At 36.4% G+C, this 25,313-nt stretch overlaps 1 protein-coding gene across 2 annotated transcripts in view; it reads right to left on the minus strand.

Moving 5' to 3' along the window:
- The window catches only part of AGMO (alkylglycerol monooxygenase), a 192,207-nt gene that overhangs the window by 71,966 nt on the left and 94,928 nt on the right, over window positions 1–25,313 (minus strand). For both annotated transcript variants that reach the window (XM_037384704.1, XM_037384703.1), the window contains exons 6-12: window positions 23,472–23,538; window positions 21,825–21,890; window positions 21,641–21,720; window positions 20,324–20,458; window positions 19,722–19,838; window positions 11,387–11,469; window positions 9,774–9,879 (exon numbers count right to left, since the gene is read on the minus strand). In XM_037384704.1, coding sequence (XP_037240601.1) covers window positions 9,774–9,879; window positions 11,387–11,469; window positions 19,722–19,838; window positions 20,324–20,458; window positions 21,641–21,720; window positions 21,825–21,890; window positions 23,472–23,538 — 654 coding nt within the window. The remainder of the gene's footprint in view (window positions 1–9,773; window positions 9,880–11,386; window positions 11,470–19,721; window positions 19,839–20,323; window positions 20,459–21,640; window positions 21,721–21,824; window positions 21,891–23,471; window positions 23,539–25,313) is intronic.

Here is a 25,313-nt window from a genome sequence, read left to right on the forward strand (position 1 = left end):
CTCAGCTGAAGACAACAGAGAACTTAAAAAAATACGTATAGATAAGCCCTGAGTTTTCTGAACAAGGGAATTGTTTAATAAGCTTCACTTGAAAGTCAGGAACAAAAAATGACCAGGAATATAAGCGGGATGATGGTGGCTCTATTCACTGCTTAGACAGAGCACAGAAGTGGGGTAAGCCCTTTTATGTATGCACAAAGGCGGGTATCTGCCCTGAGATGTTATACTCTAACTAGATTGTTTGCAGGCAATGGAAACTAGAGATAGGTATGGAGACATGTGGATATAAAACAATGCAGTTAATGGCCAGATTCTGCTTCCTAACATCCTGCTTAATTTACACTTTTAACCGTTTCCTAATATCTGACCATTCTTTCTAGCCAACTTACATGAAGCCAACAAGAAGATAAATAAATATATCTAGAGATTTATAGTCACATGCAGATGTACAATGAATTCAGGTAATAGTTAAGGACAACATATAGCATCCTTTGCTCCATGAAAATGAAAACGTTTAAACTAAACCCAGGCATTTTCAACTGTGTATTAGCTTCCAACCAGCAAAATAAACAACCTATTCCAGGCATTTCATGGGCTCCATATGAAGATAAACAAAACAAATTCTGTCAGGACAGATGTGATCACTCTCACTCTCCATAGAGGGTTGCTGCATTATTTTGCCTTAGTTTCAAGTGATAACTAGAGCTTTACACGTACTTTTTTCCCATAACACCTATTCCCAACTTTTAAACATACAAAATGTTTTGTGTGTTCTGCATTTGGGAATTAGTTGTTAAATATAGCATTTGCTAATCTTCTTTCATCAGGCAATTTTTATTTGGCATTGGCAGGAGAAGGATATTTTAAAACATTCTCTTTGCCTTACGTAATACCTAAATGCAAAAATAAATATAGCATTGTCGCTTTCTCTATATTCCCTGATTCTAAACATCATAGAAAACAGAACTTGCACAAAGGAATGATATAACAAGGCAATAATAATAATAAAAAAAATCACAGCACAGATAATGGCTTGATTTTATCTTACTGATCTATTGCCCACTTTAGGCAGGAGGCACTGGCTGGTTAGAATTTAGCATGCAATTGCCCAGATGTCCTGAACTAGTTTTCAGTCTCTGTGGTTATTTCAGGTGCTGCTAGTAGAAAAACAGAGGCTTGACTTTTACTGTGCTTTTTGTTCTTTGTTTTTCAAAAGAAGCTTCTGAAAAAATAGACTGAGAAAAAGATTATTAATTTTTTTTAATCATAAATTCTAATAAAATATATTCAAGTATATTTTGATTAAATTTCTGGTTTCCTAATTACAGGTATTGATTTGGCTTTCCAATGGACTATGCTACAGCCCAGCTGTGTGTCCTGCACAGACATTCTGTTCCAGGAATGCTAAGTTTTCACAGCTGCCATATTCTGCTCACTGTTGCAGAAGTGGGAAGGGACGTTTATGGAAAGAAGAATCTTGTATCTCCATTTTCCTTGCAAGACATATAAATTGAGTTACCCCAGACTGCATGTCTTTTTACATTTGGTTTTTCTCTGTTTAAATCTTGTAAGACAAAAGTATCCAAAATGCTTTAAATACTATGCTGGTTCTTTGTGGTCACCTTATATCTACCAAACCCAGATGTATTCCACATCAGAAATAGCTAGTTTAATTAAAGCTGTCATCTTCTAAGATCTAATTCAATCCCTCAGCCTGTTATGTTGAGGATAAAATTCAAACTAAGCCATCTGCCTTCACGGTCTTTGGAATACAGGTACACTCTCCTCTCTAAGATTAGGACAATTCCCACCTGCAATAGTTTTGGTGGCAGACTTTCTGATTTTGGAAAGAAATCTACTAATCTTGCCTATCAGGTTGTCCTAATATACACATACACCAGAGGTGAGCTTGAAAGGCTAAAGACAGCTGGGCTACCAAACACACACACACAGCCGCCGCGTGCGGTGGGGCTGGAAGTCTCCCTGCTCTGAGGGGGGAGCTCAGCACGGTTGGGGACACAGTTTGACATATGCAGAAGGTACTTATGCGTGGATGGGAATCTCAGCAAATAACCCAGTGGATTTCATTCGGGACACAGCAATCATTCATGTCACCCTTGCCCTTAACTCAGAGGTTTCAATATGCTTTATGCTATACTTTTAAACCAGCACTGAATGTAAAATGTATGAGTGTAAGCTGAGCAGTAAGCACTGGCACTGTCAAGCGTAGGAAACACGAGTCTGCGCCGACTGCCTGCACATCTCCGACAGAATCCATACGTCGCAGGGTCTGTCTGCATGCCTGCCTCTCAATCCAGTGCACACCAGCACTGCTTGTGTTGTGATGCAGAGGTGCCTCTGTGCTTACACAGATAACTAATACTGCAAACAAGGAATTATCTGAGTACTTCTTCACTAGAATTATTTTGTTAGCCTCTTTAATGGGAGAAAAAGAAATGTAAAAATACTCTACAGATTAGTTTTCCTAACAGTACTAGCTCTGCAGAAAAAATCCAGCTATGAAACATATACAGGCATTTGTGCATTAACAAATAATAATTAAAAGAAAAGTCAGTTAATACTTTAGTACTGGAACTGCAATTACACAGACAGAAACATCTACCCATGTGGAATATGTCAGTTGTCACCAGGGATTAATATCAGTGAAGCAATTCACTGGTATGGAGATTTCTATTATTATCCATGTGTTATTATAATGTAGAGAAGAATGCAGTTTGATGGGGTTTGTAGCATTACTGGCCTTTAGAAGAATTATGCTTTGACTAATGAACCAAACAAGCCTGCAATGCAAATTAGTAACAACATGTGTGAAATGGCACAGTTTCATTTTTACAAAGACACCCTGTGTAACTGAACATTAGTAATTTCATTTGACATGGCTATTACCTTTGAAACAAACATTACATACAGATACAAGCCAATCGCTCACTGCTTTGGGCTAAGAAGGGCCAGAAAATAATCTTCACAACTATCAACACGAGTGTTGACAGAACAAGACACAAAATTTCAAACAGCATACATGAATATGTATTTTCTATCTTCAGAGTACACCACCTTTGCTTCCTCGTTGACTGCACGCTTCTGATTTCTATTAAGTATAACTACCTCCTTGTCTTGTCAAGCAATTAAAGTGACAAAAGTAATAGCAGATGCCTCTTTCATAGTTAAAACTACAGCAAGCAGACCATAGCTTGCATTTTATTACAACCACTCTATATAGCCTAATAATTGCAAAGTAATTGAAAAGATCCTGATAATAAACCACCAGTTTACTTTTTTCAGACAAAATAAATATATAACCCAATTCAGGCTTCATTTTAATGACACGTTAGATGGTTTCCAACTTGTCTTGATTTTTGTTTTATTTTATGATTGTAAATAAACCCTGGAAAATTCCTTCCCCGATTTTACCACCTGAAACTGCAGCTGTTGGCTGACACTATCAAAGCCTCGCAATTCTGAACTCACGTGCAAATCTCATCAAGTGCAGACACTTCTAATTGATTCCAGAAGTTTTTCTTTTGCTAAGATCAGCGGGCAGAAGAAGAATAATGAGCAGCTTTTAAGCAGAGGGGGGAGGGTGTTGAGCTTGGGGAGTGGAGATTTTAAAAGCTCCAGCTTGGCTGCTCTGCCAGAAATGCGGAGCAATTTTACGGTCAATTGGCCAGAGCATCTGGAACTATACATCATAGTCTTTAGTTGATGGTGGTGAAGCCGACTCTCAAACTGGCTAAGTCTAAAATCAGTAATGACTCTGCTGTCACACCTAAGTGGAAACTAACTTAATCTACTGCCAGATTTTACTGTGACTTTTTCTAAGGGACATTATTCCCCTTAGGGCAGTTGTCAAGAATATTAAAGGTCCAGTCCCTGGGATACACTGCATGATACAGAGGACTTTTCTGAATGAAGCTAACATAGAAAATATAGATTACAACTCCTGTTTGTTTAATTCCATGTGTGTTGACAAGGCTTTTTATCATAAGGCAGTAGAGTTTCCTTCCATCTCCACCTTCATTTCTAAAATACATTTCAAATAACAAGCCAATCTAGTTAGGACTCAGAGACTGCATAAATGCAGAGGTCATAAATCATAGCACAGGGCATGGAGCTTTCACCTTAATGGAAACCAAATACGGGATATGCTGCTCTTTGAAATGTGGCACAAATGATCATAACGAGGGACTAAGGAAAAAGGCTACAGAGCAGAAAACTATCATTGATGTGGAAATAAGTTCTTATGAGTAAATGTTTGTTTTAAGTCAGTACTCATAAGTCAGTATTCCAACGCTGGTAAATTACACTAAGAAACAAGTGAGGTAACAGCAAGTCTTTGTACGATGAAAGGAGAAATAAGTACTGTGGTAATACATCACATTAAGAGGGACTGCTGTGGAACACAGAATACAGTGCAAATCAGTTCTTTAATAAAGAGATATTATATATTTTATCCAGAGAAATTAGCTGACACATTTATAAGAAATACCAGAATTGCATCAAAGGTCAGAGAAGCAGTCCATTCGGTACAGAATACTGCCTCCAAAACCATTTGGAGCTGCTGCATCTACCAAGTTTAGATACTCTGGAGGGGTAAGTGAACAATTTGACCATAATGAAGTTCACTTCTGCCTTCATTGCTTAAGGGCTGAATTATATCCTGCAGCACAAAATTTTATATGTCTTCCAAAGTTGGTTATATTTCTAACACACCACATGCTCATATAAAACAGAAAAGAAAACAAGTTATTAATTTAAAATATCACACATGTACACAACCGCTCTTTCTCTCTTTTCCCCAGTGAAAGTTGTCCTAGATTTTTGCCCTTCCAGCCTGTAAATTAATACATGCCTGGCCATCCTTTCATAGCCAGGCGGTCCAGGAAGCTGCAGTGCAGGAGAAGGCTGAGTGAAGAGGTTTACTCTCAGATACAATGCCTTCACTGAGACAAAGGTAAAAGACAAGCAAGCACATCAAGACAGATATCTGTATTTCCTCCTCCAGCTTCCTCACTCCTAGCTTCTTAGTTTAAGAGTGTCTCTCAGTACTGAGCCACAGCCACTATGAGAGTTGGTGAAAATACTTAAAAGAGTTCCAGCAACATGTCAATGGCTCCCATTTCTACTTGCTCCTCATTAGTACTACTGTCAAATAACAGCCAGTGCTTGACCAAAATCAGCTCATGGAATATGCTGGCTGATGCCAAAGCCAAGCAGTCGGATGGAAACACTTTGAAGAGGTGCACCATCATCACAGATTTATTTTTACATATCGTGCCTGCTGAACTGTCACATAACTGAACACACAAGCAATGTTTTCTGCTACCTCCAGGTGGTTAGGAGACTCCAGGCCCAGTCTGACAGAAAGTTATTTGGCTGTAGTAATACACATGGTCATCACGTTACACAGGCATGAAGTAATCAGCCTAAAGAAAACTAACTAGTATAGGATGTGGCAGCATAGATCTTCAAGCAGAAACACATTAGCTCTAGCTCCTCAGTTTACTATCTAACCAGTCAAATATATCTGCCCCTATCATCAAGGTTTTCAGTGACCTCCACCCAAGAAACAAGTTTCTCAAGGTCTAAACATTTGCTCAAACATCACCAACTTTTTTTTGCTTAAACACACACACACAAAACAAACCATGAAAGAACCCCTGCTTCTTTCACCTAGCCATCCATATGAAATACATACAGTGCACAAAACAGAAAATGCATGCTGAGAAATGTGCATTGTTCTGCCTTCCATAAGAAAAAAAAAAGGTCACTTTTCTAACTCTGATAACTTCAAATTACTGTCTTGTTTGGAGAAGGAAAGGGCACCAGGAGAGATCCCCCAGGATCGTATCTTGGAAGGACTTCAAATACAGCAGCAAGGAAAACAATATCTTGAAACGATCAGAAAAATAACATAATTTTCATATGGAACCAAGGCTGGTAACACACAACTTCAAAGTATCAATAAACCAATGTGTACTTACTAGACTGTGGACAATTATCAACCACATTAAAATTGCAGCTTTAGCAAAAGCAAAACTCCTTCGTTCTTACACACCTCTAGCTTAATGTTACTTCCACCTTCCCTGAGCCTCAGGATTAGAAACATTTCTTGCTCCACCACAAGTTGCATCTCTTATCTGAAGAAAAATCTTTGGCTGCGTAAGTCGGACCAGCTGGCTAACCCAATTAGCTGGGCAGCAAGGGTAAGAGGCTGGAGCCAGAGGGCAGGACTGCTCCTCATGCTGGAATTGCAATCGTTCGCTGCTTTGCTCACACCCACCCGAGCTAATTTAATGGCATAATGGGAAAGGCTTGCTCCTTGTTTTCTCTGCTCTTCTCTCACTGCTTTCCTAGTTTTCTCTCATTTCTCTATTTTCTTTCTAGTTTTCACCCAGGCGGCCTTCCTCCCATAGTAGTTCTGATAATTGTCAGACCTTCTTATGAGCTTAATGCAATCATTTCAAGTTTAAATTGCTTATTTTTGCTAATTAGAGTACCCTGCAAATAGTATTGCAAGGATATTTACTTCTGAAATCTTATCTACTGGTTCTAAAATATTCATGAGGAATATGAACATACGGAAAAAACCAGCATATATAGAAACAAGTCATATACTTTCTCACTAATGATTCAACATGCTTTTGGCACAATCAGTCTTGCGCTTATCTGCTGCAATGTGCAACATAAATTTAAGAATGCTAGGACAAAATTATTTGTTAAATTCTAGACACATTGAGTAGTGCCATCATGTTTCTTGCAGTTCATTTTTCTTTATCCCAATGTTCCCCAAAAAGCATAACTTATAGACAAAAAAAATAATCAACAGAAACTCTTTTACATAATGTCATGCACCTATTCCTATTGCTCATTAATATTGGATTGCTAAAGAATTGTTTATTTGGTAACACATAGAGATGATGAGTAAGGAGGACATTATTTAAGTGTATTACAAATTATGAGCACTAGAAATATAATATTAAAAAGATTAGTCTGCTAAACCTAGGTGTATGTTAAAGATGGATATTTACATGAGGCAATCAAAATATTAAATACATGTTTTCATTTACACTTCTCAAAAAATGTACGTGGTTTTGAAAGCAAAACAGAACAAACGAAGCTGAAAAGCAAGCAGATAAAAATAACTAGGTCATATGTAGCAGAAATTTTTAAAATTGCTTATGAGATAGATCTATATTTATGTGCCTCATATTTATGTGCCTCTCAAGATGTTCAAACTTATCTATACTATTATTCTATGGAAGATAGATGACCTGTTCGTTGAACAGAAACAAATTTTAGACTTAATTTCAGATAAAACCTTTTATTTATTTATTTATTTATTTTACTTTCTGGTATTTCTGGTTCAAATTGATCTGGTCAATATTGACCTAAAACTCTAACATTTGAAGACTTTTCAATTGACAAACTGATAAATTGTCAAATCTCTAGCAGTTCGCCTTTGCCCTGAATTTTTTTATTAAAATCCCATCGTAACAATATTAACACTCATAAGAACATTGCTATTATTAATCCAGAAACTATAATGCATTGAGGGAAAAACAGATCACTTATATCAAAACAGGGGACCCTTTGAAGTTCCTCACAAATATTTGGACTAGATATAAAGGAGAAATATTTTACAATGAGGGTGGAAAACACTGGAACAGGTTGTGCAGAGACGTGGGGGATGCCCCATCCCTGGAAACATTCAAGGTCAGGTTGGACGGGTCTCTGAGCAACCTGATCTATTTGAAGATGTCCTTGCTCATTGCAGGGGGGTTGGACTAGATGACCTTTAAAGGTCCCTTCCAACACAAACTTTTTTATGATTCTATGATCACAAAAGCCATTAATATCATAAACTTGTTGATTTACGATGAAATGTAAGTCTCTAGTGTTGACATACTGGCATTATTCAGAAGCATTATCTAATCTGGTGTCATGGAGAGCAAACGATTCGGACGACACCTATTCTTTCAGCAAGAGAGAACTGTGAGCAAGGTCCTTCTGTTTCCTGTTAAACATGGACTACCTAGTCAGTGCCAAACAAGGGACTAAAAAAAGAGTAACGGAGAAGTATAATATAAAGGATAAAAGGAAAAACAATAGACACAAGAAAGGATAGAAAAGTACAGTAGGGAAGAACTCAAGATGGCAATAAATTTAAAATTTTAATCACTGATACATGTAAAGGACAGAATAAGAACCATTTTATTTTCTTCATGAAAAAACAGGAAGCTGTATATAGCTATAAACAATAGAAATGATAATCTGATCATTTTCTTCTACTCATTTCTTACTAAGAGACAGGCTTACCTATATGCGCACATACACCTATACAAGGCAAGTACATGAATTATATTATTTTTTAAATTGAGAGTGTATCTTTTGACATATAATTCTCCCCAAATGCAGTTAGAATACATAATAATGCAAGTCTTAGAGCTATATCTCAAGGAGCATAGAATTAATTGCCAAATTTTAGAATTATTTGCTTCAAGGCTATCTACTGTTGTAGGCTATTCAGTAACTAATGAAAACATTTTCCAAATTATATTTAAACAAGTAAAATCCTTAAAATATCTCTGGAGGTCTGGCAGACTTATCAAAGGAATTCAAGAACTGTTTGATTTATACACCAAAACTTTGACAATGTGACAATATGGGGCGAAAAAAACAAACAAACAAACAAACAAAACCCCAACAATTATTCATTAGTGGCATTTATCTAGCTTTAAGTACTGTCCAATAGTTATTGTTTCCTATCACAGGTAAAAAGACAAAAGAAAAAATAAAAAGAAAGAAGACCCACAGTAGCATAAGATATTTTCCCATTCTCCTATTACTTGATTTCTTAGAAAAGCAAAAGAACCAGCACCACTACCAGAAAGCTGCAATTAGGAAAATTGCTATAAATTTTGCAGATGTTTCAAGTCCAAGGAACCATTTTGAACTTGGTTTGAGTTTCAATCCTTAATGTTTTGTTTCATTTTTTTCTGGTTTTAAGCCAAAATGTAACTTTCTGGTAACAGTTCTACTAATCTAGCAACCTGTTGATAATTTTGCCAATAATTATCTCTGCTGGTAACCAGCACTTGGTAGCTTGGGAATGTTATTCAGATGAGAATTGTATTAATGATTCAGTGTTACTTAACTCAGATAATATTAAAAGTGTTATTCTGAAATACCAACCATACTGAAAAAAAATATGGTAGGCTAAAAAATGAAAGTCACGAACAGGATAAAAATAAGTCCTAAGAACACATAAGCAACCATATTCAGACCAAAGGTCTGTTTAGTCCAGTATCCTATCTTTGTCAATTGCTAAAAGTCTGTTTCTGAGGTACAGTACAAGTACAGAAGAAATTATTTTATATTTAAGACACTTCCAGCCTCCAAGCATTTTCAGATTTATTCCATGAAAGGTAGGTTAATGAATTCAAATTCAGCAACATATTTCTATTGTTCACTTCAAAGCACATGGCCACTAATATATTATTCTTGCAAGAAATTTTAAATATACACTTTTCTGACTTTTTTTTCAATGTAAATTGGCATCTCTGTAACAAAATCCAATAATTTTCTTACAAATTAATCATAAGTGAGAAATAAAGAGATAAAAAATCAATATTCTACTTATACAGGATAATAAAAAAGGAAGCAAAATAAAAAATGTTTAGTGTTTCTGCTTTTTCTATAAAGATAAAACATCTGGAGTCATCAACATAGATGCTTCAAAGTAAATGTCTTACCTCATATGCATAGCCCAAGGAAGAAAACTGACTCCTTAAGTAGCCAAGTTTGTACACACCTACGAAGACTAAGCAACGGGTGATTTCCAAAATTCCTGCTTTGGACCTAGGAATGGGAAGTAATTAAGATTAACGTCCAATCTTTGCTTTTTTGTTAACTTTAGTGAAAAAGAGAATGTAGAAATAGTCTGTGATGTCCTGCACTCACACCAAGCCATGTTTCTTAACCTTATAGTTAAGTTTTTATAGTGTACACCCTACATGGACTTATAACACTGAATTTTCTGGTGGTGAGAATACACTTCCTCACAAACTATACCCGAGCTCACACAAATGTAGCTGTATATATGGTTATTGTCTTTTGATCAATTGGACAACAGCACAATTCTGAAAACTGCTACATAAGTAGTTCAGAATCTTTTCATCCATTTTTTGGGGGGTTGGTGGTTGGGGTTTTTTTCCTGTAAATGTTTACCAATTCACATTAACTCCCTAAGTTATACACACCTCTGGCACACTGACAGATTTTCACCTATCCTGAAATGAGCTGTTCAGTCCATACAAGTGAAAGGTATTCCTTTCTGAAAACATAATGAATAACAGGCCCAAAGCAGAACTGACACCTTAACCTCAAAACAAGCTTCTATTCCACATTTCTGCCCTGGCAGGGAAATAGTTTCTTTGTAGGAAACTGAAGCTGCTCTTTACTCTTCTCTAGGGTCACAGTGCCCATATGGGCTACTTCTGTAGCATGTGTCTCACTGGGCTGGTGAATTCAAGAACCAATTTGATTTGATTCCATACTGATTAAATTTAGCCTTAATTCTACACCTTCCTTCACATGATTTTGAGTCTACTCTGAGCTACACTGCATGCTTTTCATACACCGTCGCAGTACCTGACACCTATGGCATGCTACACAGGACTGACAGAACTATGGTTGCAGTCTGATCTTGAACAGCCTTGGGACAGCCTGCAGGTCTCACTGGCCTGCCAGTGTCTCAGACTCAGAGATGTGGACCCAACAACAAATGCAAGCATAGAGTGTGAATGAGTAGCCCATTCTATAACTTTTCTGCAAGGGACATTATAGACGTTGCCACTAATTGCTATGGGAACACTCCTGGCTTTAGGTGCTGGTTAGTGATGCGTTATTTTCTAGTCAACAGGCAACACACGTATCGCAGCACTCTCCAGACTATCAAGCTGTAACAAGGTCTTTTACCATCTCATACCAGCATACTCTTCATGCCAGTCCCTCTGCTACCTTCTCCTCATCTCAACTCATGCAAGGCCCACTCTCTCTTCTCTTGTTTCTTCCTCTCTGCTTCTTCCTCGGCTACTCTCTCTCCATTGGCTCTCAACCACTTAACCAGCCACACCTGCACCTCATCCACATCAGCCAACCCACCGCCCCTGAAGCCAACCCACAGCTGTATGTTATCAATGCTAATTAACCCAGCTTCATTCCACTACACACATGTGTCTCAGGGTATCTATATTTCTTTATCGATATAATATCTGACACACTTGAGATTTCCATATAGTGATAAACAATGCGGGAGCGGGGGGAGAGAGAAAAAAAAAAAGAAGGGGTACGCTTTCTTTCTTGCCTGTTCTCCAAAAGTAGTCCGAAAGAGGTCAGGGACAGAATGATAAAGCCAATTCTCAGGAGAATAGTTCCCTGGGACAACATCTGTTAAAAAGTAGACAAAGCATTCATTTAGGTTAAATTTCTGAAGAGAAATTGAGTTTTAACAGTATGGTAGCTTCAATTTCTTCAGTGATGTTAGTGCCTGTTTTTAAAGTAATTTGTTACTTTCAATTTTGCAATAAAAAATATTCGTTCTGGATAGCCCACTTACCTGGAGTAACCACCTTTACAGTTGTTTCCTGAATGCTGTATTTCTAAATTAATGTTTAAGATATTCCCTTCTATACTATGTGTTTTCCCAAAGTTACTTGATTCCCTTATGCCTTTACCCAACAGGGGACAAATTCATTTCTAGATAAAAATCCCAGCGGTCTTGTTCTTTTTCTTCTTCTTCTGTTACCAGGTCTTTAAAATAGTCATCTATGATCCCAATGGACACCAAACTCAATACATTGGTGAGAATAAGAATTCACATGACATGACAACATGACCATACTTAAGAAGAAACAAAATTAATGTTGTCCCTTCATGACAACCCAACACTTGGTTCCCAATTCAGCAAAAGTCTTCAACTCATACCATTAACTTCAATGAGACTTAAAACATTTTTAAACATTAACATGTGTGTTAATACTTGGATGAGTACTAGACTGACAATTTATGTCCTTGAAACTTACATTGAAATGATATAAACAAAACTCAGGAAAACAGAAATTATTTTGTGACGCTTGATTTTTTTATTTTCATTTATTAAATATTTTTTGCATTCTACACAGCTGCCTTTGTAAATCAAATATTTAATCAGTGTTTTTGTTCCCTCCCTGACTTCCTTTCAAATATTAGTTTTAAAAAGCCTTTGTTTTTTCATTTAAAAAACAACAAAAAAAACCCAAGACAAAAATAGTAGGTCTGGCTGAGTTATAGGAATGCTTTCTGGCTTCAGTAGTGATAAGGTTTATGAACAGCACCTTGCAGTTCAAGGTTACAGGCACTGGAAAAATAAAATCTATGAATGTCTGCCCTGATTTCAATAAATCCCATTCGGTGACGTGTCTACCTTCCTTTGGTGGTGGCCCCTACCCCTCGAAGAGATCTAAGGTAAGTATCTGTGAGCGTGGGAGGCCACAGGAGGATATTCTCAAGTTTTACAGCTGTGTGAACTTACAGTGCCCATGTTTGCAAAACACATCAAACCACACACTCAGGCTGGGTAGGTTTCTGCTGTTTTTCTGAGGAATCACAAGCACCTACTTAGATATCCTTAACAAAGCTATTGAACAAAGAAAACACAATCCCAGCAATGAGTGAGCTGAACAGCAGCCTCACCAGTTTACAAGCCAGAACACACTTCTCACAAATGACACCTGTCAAGGCACTGTTGTACAGATTTATACCAGGACAGACCAAACTCATTAATGCACTGTTACATCTCCAATATATTCCACTTCTCCTTACGATAAACTTAGAGCACCTCAGACTGATGATTACCACCATCATCCACTTATATATAGACCTTGGAGAAAGGATATTCTGTACGGTTTTCATTTGCTCTTACCCTGGCGCTTCTGCTATCGGCCATGACAGGAGACAGGATATTGAGCTAGATATCGAACCCTGGGGGGACTCAGTACAGCAGTTATGTGTTGAGACTCTTGCTCAAGACAAGAAAGGGAAAATTGCTCTAATGGGCTTATAATCCTTTATCAATGTTTGTACCACTTGGAATACATTTGCGAATTCCAGGTACAAGTTTTAAAATATGCCAATGAAAGACTAAATTGAGGGTCCTCTTTTTGAAAACTTCAGTTTCTAGAATCTACAAATCCTACAGCTATCCTAAGTTTAAGACTTTCCACTGTTAATGTGAAGCAATTTGTTTTGAAGTGACAACATTTTTGGACAGAGCTTTTTTATAAAAATCAGGCACAGACTCTAAGTTTAATAAAATGAGTAGTTCTTAAACTGCTCATCTAGCCACAGTAAGTTCAATTCCTACTTCAGCTTCCTGTAGAAACTGGGTCACACAAAAATTCAAGAAGTGAGCAAAGAAAAACATGATTTGGCACAGACATACGGGAACTTACCCATAAATTTCTTAGAAATGCTTTTATATGTTTTTCAATGATTGTTACTTGTCAAATAAAGGAGTTTGCCAGGGAACTAGGCCTGGAATTCAAGACTTCCCTCCTTAGAGACTGTCCTCATTTTTAAGCTGGAGAATTACACCTTTTTTTAAACCTAGTCCTTCTGGGCAGGTAGGTCTGATTTTGCTTTGTGTTTCCAGTGCATTGCACTGGCTTCTACAGACTGCCTTAAAAATGTTCCCACAGTGGCAGGGCACTATTCTGAGAAAAGGAACATAAGGTTTTGTATCCCCCTTAAGCAGGAAAGAGAACTGAACATCAAATCTATACTTTAAGCAATTAATGTAATCACTACTTTACAATATATGGCTAAAATCACACTTTATGGAAAATGAATGAACCTGCAGAAGTTTTGAGAAACAAATGTTAACATTTGAGTTCAGGAAGGATTCAGTAGTACCTGCTATTAATGCATAAGGGTGTCTCCAACTTCCAGTTTAAAAAAGCTGCATGATTTTGCACTTTTCTGCCCTCCCTGTGTTCTGAGCTGGCTAGTATTCTACAACCAGGCACCAAGTCCTAGGCATTTGGGTTTCCTTGTGATTCCAGTTTCAGAAAAATTAGGTTCTGTTTCATTCTACCTTCATGTAAATACCTTTATTGCAGTGCCTAAAAACTGGTTGTTAACTCAAGTTTTTCCTGTAATCAGTCAAGAGAGAGAACTTTCTGAATGATTCTGTTTCTTACCATTAGCTAGACTGCATGTCTACAGTCTTACTTTGGTCCCTGCACTGAGTTGGGTTTGAGTGGATGATAGAAACACTTCTCCATAGCAGATATTTTGGGGTCATATTTAAGTGTTGTTTTCTCTCATAACTTCTACTTTTTTTTTTTTTCTTTGCTTAAAGATATATTTCAGCTGCTCTTTCTAGAAGATGGAAGAAAATATAAAAAATTCTCTTTTAATATATTTTCAGGAAACAATAACAATTTTTATTATTGTTGTTCTGTTGATTGACATTTAAATAATGATAAGCTTGATATTAGAGGAACTAATTTGTATTAGAGGAACTAATATTGTAATTCAGACTGCAGCTTCCTCTCCACAAGGAAAGAAAGGACTGAATACAAGAATTTGGAGTGTGACCCTGCAAATTTCTCTTAAACATCTTCTCTAAGATGTGCAAAACTGGATCCTGGAGTTATCATTTAACTGTCCACATTTATCTAACCACAGAAGAAAGAAGTATAGATTAAGAACTTGAAAGGAAATTATTGAGTGAGTTGCAGTTCAGTTTTAAACACAGGTTTCCAGTAAAAAAAAAAAAAATAAAAATGGAATAGGGATACATTTTAATGTAAGTTAGTAAATCAGAAGAACTGAAGCAACCTTATAATTTAGAAAAATCAAACTCAAATGTAAACAAGCCTTTATCTTTAAATGGTTAAAATGCTATACGAGGTTCTTTGGCATAATAACTACCTAAGCCAAGCATAATCATATTTTACAGATTCTGTTTTTCAGGCCAATTTCCACTTCACTTCAGATGCTCTCCTACTTGAACCATAACATTTTGAGTACTAGCTGTTTGTAAGACTTCATATGGTCCACTAGCATCTGTGGCCCAGAATGTGAAGGACTGGAGGACTCTAAAGCGCAACCTGCAGAACACAGTTCATTGCAAACTGGCACTATCATCGGATTCACCCAAATGCATGGCACTATAATGCCTGAATAGTGTTGCAGCATCCCACTTTCCAAGTCTTCAGCTTTCTGGAGTGATGAAGGGTGAGGCATAAAGCCTTACTTGGAAGCATGAAGATAGAAGGTGTAAGTTACCGTTCACTGTAGATACGTACACAACATTTGCATACAGCAAAATAAAATGTGCTCCCTTATTTGTGTTCCTAGTCAAGGACTATCAAGAAACTTGCAGTGAAATACAGTATGGTACCATTTGGGAAGAACAGCTTTTAGAAAACCAGCCACGTAGCATAAATTTTAGCATTATTAGTTTGCTTCCATAACTTTCTCTTTACAGCTCCAGTGGTATAGTTACATGCTGCCTCAATTCTTTTATTTACTTTCAAACACGTATCGCCCTATGAAGTGGATGCTGGCAGCTAAGGCATCCATTTTCTAGGCAATCCTCTACCAAAATCAACAAAATAGTCAGTGCGTTATATCACTAAACTAAACATCATATATTAAATCTACATACACAAGTTACAGTGTGAAAAGAACGTGTCTTTTACACCTTCATTAGTGCTAGCATCCTTGTTCCACTTAAATATAATATGCATGGATGTATATATAAAATAAATGAGTATTTATATACTGGAGTATTTGTATAAACAAAGAAGCCTGTGGGACCACAGCAGGTTCCCCAATTACAAGACAGCCACAACTTTGCAATGTGATTATTGGCTGCAATCAAACAGAAAAAAATATTTCTGTTGGATTTTGACTTCATTGAAAGCTTTAAAAATACCTTGGAGCCTTAAAAAAAAAAGGTGTGTGGGGGTTATAGAATTTGGGAAGAAGTTTACATGGCTTTATAATCAATAGAATACCATAATTATTTTATGGGATTTTTAGTAATAAAAAATAGCTCATTTTAACAAAGAAAATGCGTTATTCCAAATATGCATTTACATAAACATTCAAATATTCCAAACTGAGTTTTATATTTCAAAGACGTCAGGTTGTTTTATTCCTTTTGAAGAATAACATGGATGCATTTTCTCATCCTGATGTGTTCAGTGTTTCAAGAGAACTGCTAGGCATGGTATCAGCATGTTTTTTTTAAGTTAGTAGATGCCCTGCTGTCATATATCAGACACTTTTGATATTCAAATGAAGAATGCTAACACAGTGCTATGAAATCTGTACTGTTAGGTGTCCTTGTCTGTATGAATTTATTTTAACTTAGAATTCCTAAAAAAAAAATTGTACATTCTTAGCGATATTCCATATACAGTACTTGGTGATATCCTACTGAATGGATGTACTACTTGTGTTCTCAGCTTTCAAGAAATCTACCTTAACCCTTATTACTTTTCATGTAACTGAAACTGCTTGCATATTCCTAGCATTATAAGCACAGCAAATGTTACGGTATCTATCAACAATAAAAAAGACACTGCAAAATGTGTTTAAGGTAAACTTCACTTTGATTTATGTGACACATGCAGTTCTGGAGCTATGAGATTTTTGCTTTGAATGTACTGCAGTTTTACACTCCTAGCACTCTCTGTGGGACTGATCCAAATCCCATTTTTTCAATGAGCTTTGGATCAGATCTAGATGTGCAGAGCTCAGAAGTAATTTTTGTTCTCTGGATGTAGCGCAGATCGCTATATAGAAAATAACCACTGTACACTCTCTTCTGTGGAAAATATGTATTTGTTCTTTCTTGTTTTCCTCTTTTTGAAGTTAAATACAGGTCATTCAGACTGAAGGTATATGGTTGCTCTTTATGGATAGAGAAATTTAACACTTCTGCGGAGCTTGAGACTAAACACTGAGCAACTGTAATCACTTGAGAAATGCAATAGCTGTGTGCTGTGTCTTATGGCTATTATGAAATGGAACTTATACCTAAAAATGAGGAAAACAGTTAGCTTTCTCCATTTATGGAGCTATGCCACAGTTATGACATAATTCATAGCCAGACAGAAAATTCCAGTTGTATCCATAGACATTTCATAACTCAGGGTAGTGGAAAACTGATATTGAAGAAAGACTTTTGCCAAGTAAAGTTACTCATACACAAGCTTCCTTCTCATGACAGCTTCCCCACTGTACTGCAGAGCAATGCTGGAACTCTGCCTTGGGACCAGCACTTTCTACGCCCACGCTGAGGTTTATGCCCTGAGATGAGGTGCTTCTAGTCCCCTGTGCTCTACTTCTTATCCTTACTACCTTATCACCCTGCAATTTTTTGCAGAGAATTTTCTGGTTGTTTTTCTATAAGAAGTTCATAAATGGTGGATCTTCAAGATTTTTCCTCCATGACTGAAAGAATTTAATGATCATCTGGAGCTCAGGTGCATTTCTCACATTCCCTTATTACTTATTCTTAAACAGCTGCAGTTATCAGCAGAGAAAACAATTCGGATCACTCATTTTTCCTTCCTTGACCAGAAAAAGGCAAAAAGAGAAAAGAATAAAATAGGAAAAAACTCATGAGCAGACTCCTTACTTCTTGCCACTAAAAGCAACAGCAACAAAGTAAAAAACCAAAAAAACAACCAACTTAAAAAAACCACAGTTTGATCCCTATGCAAATATGACTTTCTTCTGGTATGTGGGAATCTAGAAGCATATCCGGAAAATCTTGCAGAGGCTTTTCTCAGTATAAGAACATTGGCAATAATTTATACTGTATATCTTGTATACATTGGCAGTATTTACCCTTACCTTTGGCTTAATTTCCTGTCCTCAGAAATTACTTAGAATAGACTAAGCCTCAGATGATTTAGTAATCTCTGAATTCCCTGCTGTTGCAGTGTGACCCTTTATAGAGGTGAACACTGTGTAGAGTAACTTAATCAGACCAGTATGCCCTAGGTAGCTTTTATATTATATCAGGAATTCTACATAAAATACTTACCCTTTAAACTCTTCTCAAAAATTGTATCACTCTACTAGTCTGATGGGCTACTCAGAATACATCTAACAACAAATGTGAAAAAAAAGGGCTGTTATCAGCTATTATATGCAGAGCTGTCAGAGCTGATATAGGCCTGCTGCCACATATCCCAAGATATTATTGCAGGCAGAGTCCCTCTCCTGCCCTTCTTGCCCTGGGATGCGAAAGGGAAGTCCAAGTCGGAAGACCAAAATGGCAAAATTCCGACTAGATTTCTGACAGCTTTGAAATAGCTTAGCAATCCTCTGGAATCCTTCACAGATAGCCACATTCAGGTACACAAAAGAAACTTATTTCTAGACACCTGTGTCTTGGCTGGACTCAGACACGTTGGTCATGGGCAAAGGCATCGGGGTGCAGCGAGAGGGGCTGCTCCTGAGGAAGGGGCAGGGGGCCAGTGGCAGCCTGTGGACAGGACAATGGCCCCAGCAGGAAGGGTGCTGTCCCGCAACATCCATCATGGTGGGCAGGGGACAGTAACCACTGCTGGCCAAGGGTCAGATCGCTGGGTGAGCATGGCAGGACATCACAGGTTCACAGGCAGGTGGAGGCTGAAGAACCCAGCAGGGCCCTTGGCACCCTGACAGCAGGCCTGTGGCAACGTGGATGACGCACACACACACCCCCCAAGACTGCTCTTTAACCCAGGAGGTCTTAGAAAGGGTTTAAGAAGGCAGCAAAAGCACATTTCATCAAATTGAGACTTTTCTTCCATTTTGATAGGTCTTTGACTGATTTGTGGGAATATTAGATGCATTAAAATTACACTTCATAACTAGATTTTAGCTTTAGTAAAGTAGAAAGAGTTGTCGAGGAAACAAGAATGAAAAGGAGGCTGGAAGGGTGTGAATCCATGGAAGCAGTTAATCTCTCACTTCTTGTAGGTGGAGATGGCCTTGTAGTTCACCTTCAGAGACTGCCAAGTACCCACAGAGGACACACATCATGTTACCAGGGAGATCCCATCAGTCTAAACACGAGGTGGTAAATACGTGCCTCTCCTTGCTATATTTCTTTCAGTGCTGCTATATTTTTGAGAATGGAAGAAGGCTTTGCCCTAAGTTTGTGCTCCTCCAGCTCTGTCAAGTTCTGACACCAAGCTTCCCACCTGCAAGCACTGTAAGACCTTTGCAATCTTCCTTATAAAGCTTGGGCATTATTGGCATCTAACAATATGGCCAACCTTGACATCGTAAAACCTACAAAGTTTCAGGTCTGAGATATGAGGTCCTAAAAACTGAAGCAGACACATACGTCGTCTATGGAACATTCGGATTTAATTTCATTGCTTAACTTAAGCATATTCATCTTTAAATAATTAATATGCTATTTAATATTGTTTAGTAATATCAAACATTATGTGTTTAATATCACATAATTATATGATTAGCCATTTACATTGATACTTTTTACAGAATTAAATTACTATTGTAATAGTTTAAATGAGATATGAGTCAGGCTGTAGAGCCTTACTCAATGGTTTATTATTTAAACATGTTGTTGTCATGTTCCTGTTAGCATCAGATGCTATTTCATAAAGACAGGAATTACTTACAGTCACAGTAGCAAGAAGTTCAGTATAGAAGTCCACTATTACAGCAAAATGTACAACTGCATAGCAATTGAGATAAGCTGGTACACTTGGATTGAAGGGAACTTCTTTTCCAGTGATCTGTATGAAGCAAAACAGCCTTCAACAGTAACCTGCTCCAACCTGTTATTCCTTAGTATTCTTTATACTTCCAAACATAGAAAAAGATTAAGGAACATAGGTAGCTACACAAGATAATCTACTACCAAATTTATCTGCTATCTAGTGTGAGAAAGAGTTTGAAGTGAGAGAGAGAGAGAGAGTGTGTGTGTGTAAAGGAAAAAGAGAAATTACAATATTCTATAGAACAATTTTGAAAATCTCTTCAGGAAATGAATAATGAAAAGATACATAAAAAATATTTTTTCCTTCAAATTAAAAGAAAAAAATCTAGCTAAAACATTAATTTCCTTCAGTTTCTGTTTCCATTTCATCTTCCCCTATGCTTTATGACTGCTAATTTGCTAATTTAAAATAGCATGTGTAGAGTTTTTAACATTGATCCAGTAGCATAAAGAGGTCCAAGTAAATTACACAAAACTGAAAGCCTGTAAAGTTCTATTTACCACTGGGATTTCCTCAGGAAGGCCAAGTCTAGGTTTGCCTGGTCCCCAGCCTGGCCCTTTAAATATGACAGAAAGCTTACTGCAGAATCCAGGTGTGGCCCAAAATGTGTTCCAAATATGAGCCAAGGGACGTAACTGAAAAATACCCAAAAAAACAGCAAGTAATTTTTCATTGTTAGTAAAATAAAACTTAGTAAAACATTGTATGTTATTCAGTTTTAGCTCTCAAGTAAATAATTTTTCAAAGTCTCTGAAGAGAATAAATTAGGAATAGATGAAGACAGTCAGAAGTTCAGAAAACCTGACTAAAATAGGCAGGAGCCATATCAAGCCCTTGGTTTATAGTGAGGATTACAATGACTTCTGCCCAGAGGAAAATCTATCTCTCCTGTAATCAATCCAGAGCATTTAACAGTATATTGTATAGCTGTATTTATGGTAGTTTTAAACTAAAATGTGGTTACTGGCACCTTGACATGACACACATTCAAATAACTAAATTACTTATCCGACTGGCATGGATATAATTGCACAGGCTGTGGCCATCCTTCCAGTTTCCAGCCCAGACACCCCTGCAGATAGAATTTTTCATTCTTTGAGATGCCTCCTTGGGTGAAAAGTCATGAAAAGTGAACAGGGACTTCAATACTCCTCAGTCCCTGAGGTTTTTACAGAGAATTTTTATCCATTTTAAGTGAAGCCTGAACCAATAAATCCAAGCACTGCACTAAGTACTTTTTCTTCTTTTTTTGTCTTCTTCTTTTCTTCTTTTCTTTTTTCCTTTTTTTTTTAAAAAAAACCAAAAACAAACAACTATATTCAACCTGTTCTGGAGGTTTTTGTTGAAACCATGATAGCTGATATATAATACTGTCAACACAAATCATTCTGGAGTACCTTGAAGAGCAAATATACAGAAGTGATAAAAACAGATAAGATATTATACCATGGGATTATTGATGAAACAGCAATCTTTAGAGAAGACAAACAGATGAAATATATATTTTTGTCTGTGTTTCACTGCATACTGCTCTGCATATGGCAAAATGGACACAATTCAGTCCATGGCCTATTATATTGCCATTGTAATTAGTTAATTTTACTGTGCTGTATTTTCATGATGGCTGTAAGCCCTGCACGTGCTCAATGCAGTGAGTAGAAATAATTGTTTTGTAATGAAACACTGAAGAAATTGTAGATAATTTAATTGACTGTGCAGCAATGCAAGGATGGCCTCAATCATGCCCAAGAGAGGAGTTTTTTTTGAATTTGAGTGCCTGTTGTAGATACCAGAGTTGGTGATACAAAGTATAGCACCTGAAGCATGATGGGATTGAATGAATTGACTGGATGTGTTAAGCCATATACAACTTTTGCATCTTCTGCCTCAAATGTTCCTGATGGAAGAAGAAAAAAAGAACAACCAACAATCAAATTCAAGAGCATACATATTCGTGACACACTAACTAGACAAGAGAGACAGTAGGTTTTTTCAACTTACCAAATATCCTGTCCCAAATAATAAGTGTGCCTCCATAATTTTTGTCAATGCAGTAAGGATTTCTACCTATAATAAAAATCATTTATGAGACCAGTAATTGCATGTATAAGAATACATGCAACTGAATTACAAAGGGAAATCTTCATCATTAGCATCAATTTATAATCTCAAAGGGAAATCATAATTACCATCAATTTAAAGTCTAAAAATAATTTTAGAAGGTTGCTAACCCACCACTCCTTATGCATCTACAAAATTTCTTTTTTCTTACTAGGCTTATTGATCTCTTTCTACTCAGATTCAACATACAAAACAAATGTTCATAACCAAAATTTCTGTTAAACAAATATATTCATTTGGAGACTAAATTAAATTCAAAATAGATTTATAGACAAACTAAAAAGCAAACAAAAAATCATTTCACCAGTTTATATCTAAGAAAATATATGCTAAATACATTTATACATAATCATTAATGGCTTTCAGCTGCCCCTATCTTCTATGCCATATGTCTGATCCTGCTTTCATTATTATTAAAGGAAAGGTGATCCTCCTGTTTTCTAGGGAATATCTTTGTATATAAGTTGTCCTATCAAAACTATGACCAAAGAAAAATTGATCACATGTCCTCAAGTTTGTGGAGATTGTCTGGAGCGACTGTACAACACCTGATCGGCTCCAGAGTGATACTGCTTAACTCCAATCAGGATCAGAGGATTAGTTTGGATTTACAGCAAAGCAAATAAGAGCAGAGTGTCTCCCTCCAGGATTACCAATACTTGTGCAAATTTTAAGGATTAGACACTCACAGCACCACAGCCTTTTTAAAAAGTCTACACAGTGCCATAAACACTTTACACATGAAGGATATAATAAATATTAATAACATCCTCTGTAACAACTGCATTTGAGTCTGTTTCAAATTATTTTGTTCTTCTATTCCCCTATTATTTTTTCACTTGTTATCTCTGCATGCTGGAGGAGCCAAGGGCATCTATGGAATCCACTTTATTACTCAGATATGTTCATGATATTTTTCAGCCTGTCATATAGTTATTAATCAGATTTACATATGTAGTATAGTATTGAATGCCTCTATGGATGAAAAGTCAATCATAATGGATTTGTGTTAAGTGAGATTTTTCAATAATTCAGACATTTGAAACCAAATTCCTCTAAAACAGTTGTTCTTCTAGAACTTCTTCCAGAAAGTAACCATGTTTTTTCACAGTTTCAGTCCCTGAATTTGAATGCTAAAGCATCGTAGTGATTGACAAATTGATGATGTTTTAGTAGTCAGGGAAGGGTAAAATATTTTTCTATCACTTTTCATGTTTACAAACATAGAATCGTTTTGCTCAAAGTCTTCAAATTATTTTATGTTATCCCGGATTAATTTCTGCTCAATAATTAGTCTGAAACATAAACATTAAAAAAGTTAAAATTCAATGCAAATTATAAAGAAGTTTTTTAAAATACTGTAAAATTTCTAACTGAACAAGGACTATTTTTGAAGTAATGATCAAAATTAAAATATTTCTGTAAAACTAATTTTACGATACACTTTTAGTACTTTATTATTATTATACACATAATGATCATGAGAAAAAATACACTGAGGAATAAGAGGTTACACTTTTAGCTTACCATGATGAACTCTGTGATGACTGGGAGTATTAAGAATCCACTCCAGAGGCCCAAGGCTGGTGATAACCTTAAAAAAAGTAGTGTTTCAATGAATTTGAAAACATTGTATAAAATAAAAAAGGAAGAGGGAACAGAGGTGGAGGAAATGCATGAAGAGGATGTTCACCTTAAGGAGAACTGCATAAAAAGAAAAGAATGCAATTTCTTTGCTAGAACCATTTCACTATATTACAAGAATTTTCATGAAAAAATGAAATTTAGTAAAATGCAAGTTAAAAGATATATTTCTTTTTTTGATCCAGCAGCACATTTTCTTCTTATTTTTATTTTTAGTGTGAATCTGTACAGATTATTTCAGTCACATTTTTTTACCCACATCCATCGGCACTGCTTGGGATCCAGTGTAATTCTAAGATCCCAGTTACGTGAAATCTTTACATCAACAAATGACTGGCACTAATGCAGAAATAAGTATGCCTTCCTCCTTCAGTCCCTTTGATTGCTTGTTCCTTCTAGCAATACCCTTCTACTCCAGCACAAACGCAGTAACACAACAAACCTGATTAGGGAACTGATGCAAGTTAAACCTAATTTTGTTTTGTTTTTCTAAATTAGTTTAACTGGATCAGTTCCTGAATCTGATCCAACGTATGGTCACAAATACACCAGCATGAGTCAGAGGCATTAAAAGAAAGTAGATTAGCATAAATTCATAGTGGAGCTGTGATCTAAGGCAATGATTCACCAGTACAGAAAATCCAGCCTTCATCATTTTAGTACTAGACCAAAAATGACATAAAGTGCTGATTTCTATAAACTTACCCTAATAATTCAAACTTTGTCAGAAAATGCTAATTAATTTTGTATCAGCGGGGTTTATGCTAAATTAGATACTCTCCTATGTTGTGAAGCCAGAGGAAAGGCAGCACTAACTTCAAATGTGCTTTAGTTGTTAGCTCAGCAGAAGTGTGTGGATATCCAGATAGAGCAGCCATTGCTTAATCACAAACACAAAAACATCAATGACAAATAGATGCAATCACTGGGTGGCCAAAAAGAATTTCTGGTCAAAATGTATCCTAAAATGGTATCCATTCACCATGTCTGATAATGACCATAGTATCTTGCAATTAAAAGGAAGGGGGTGGGGAGAACAGCTAAATAAAAATGCTTAGACCTTAAGAAACAAAACCCAGAACATGTAACTTTGTCTTTTACAGAAGTCAATTAGTAAATTTAATACTTATACTGCCAAAATGGGTGATCTGCAATATTGTAGTAGAGATAATATTGGCAAACAACACATTCAGTAGACAGGCAGAAAGTCATTACTCATAAGAGCAAGCCTATTCACATAAATAACTAAACATACGAGGCTATTTGTTAATTTAAGGTTTACAGAATGAAGTCCTAAAATATGCCAGGTCTATTTCTTTTTAATTCAGACTTGTGCAAGTAAAAGTAGATCTGGACTCAAAAAGTAGATGCTGGACATTCTTCAGATGAACTTAAATTTTCATTAATCAGGCAAATACTACAATAAAAGGAATTAAAAAAAAGTTCATTTTTTTTCTTTAACAACAGCTAAGAGTTTCTACTTAATATGTTAAATACAGCATTTCTGTAATTAAACAAGTATAGAAATGAGAAAATTCTTCAGATAAAGAGAACTGTAACATTTGGAGCATCTGTCTCATAATCCTGCACACACTTGACTGGAAAAGCAGAATACTGGGACAAGTTTGTTTTGTTTTGTTTAACTCAGAAGCCAAGGACAACATAAGTAGGAACACTTCTATTTCTCAGTTCTGCTTCAAAATATGTTCAAGTCTGAAAAGACCA

This window comes from Falco rusticolus, chromosome 4 (genome assembly GCF_015220075.1).
Source record: "Falco rusticolus isolate bFalRus1 chromosome 4, bFalRus1.pri, whole genome shotgun sequence".
NCBI lineage: Eukaryota > Metazoa > Chordata > Aves > Falconiformes > Falconidae > Falco > Falco rusticolus.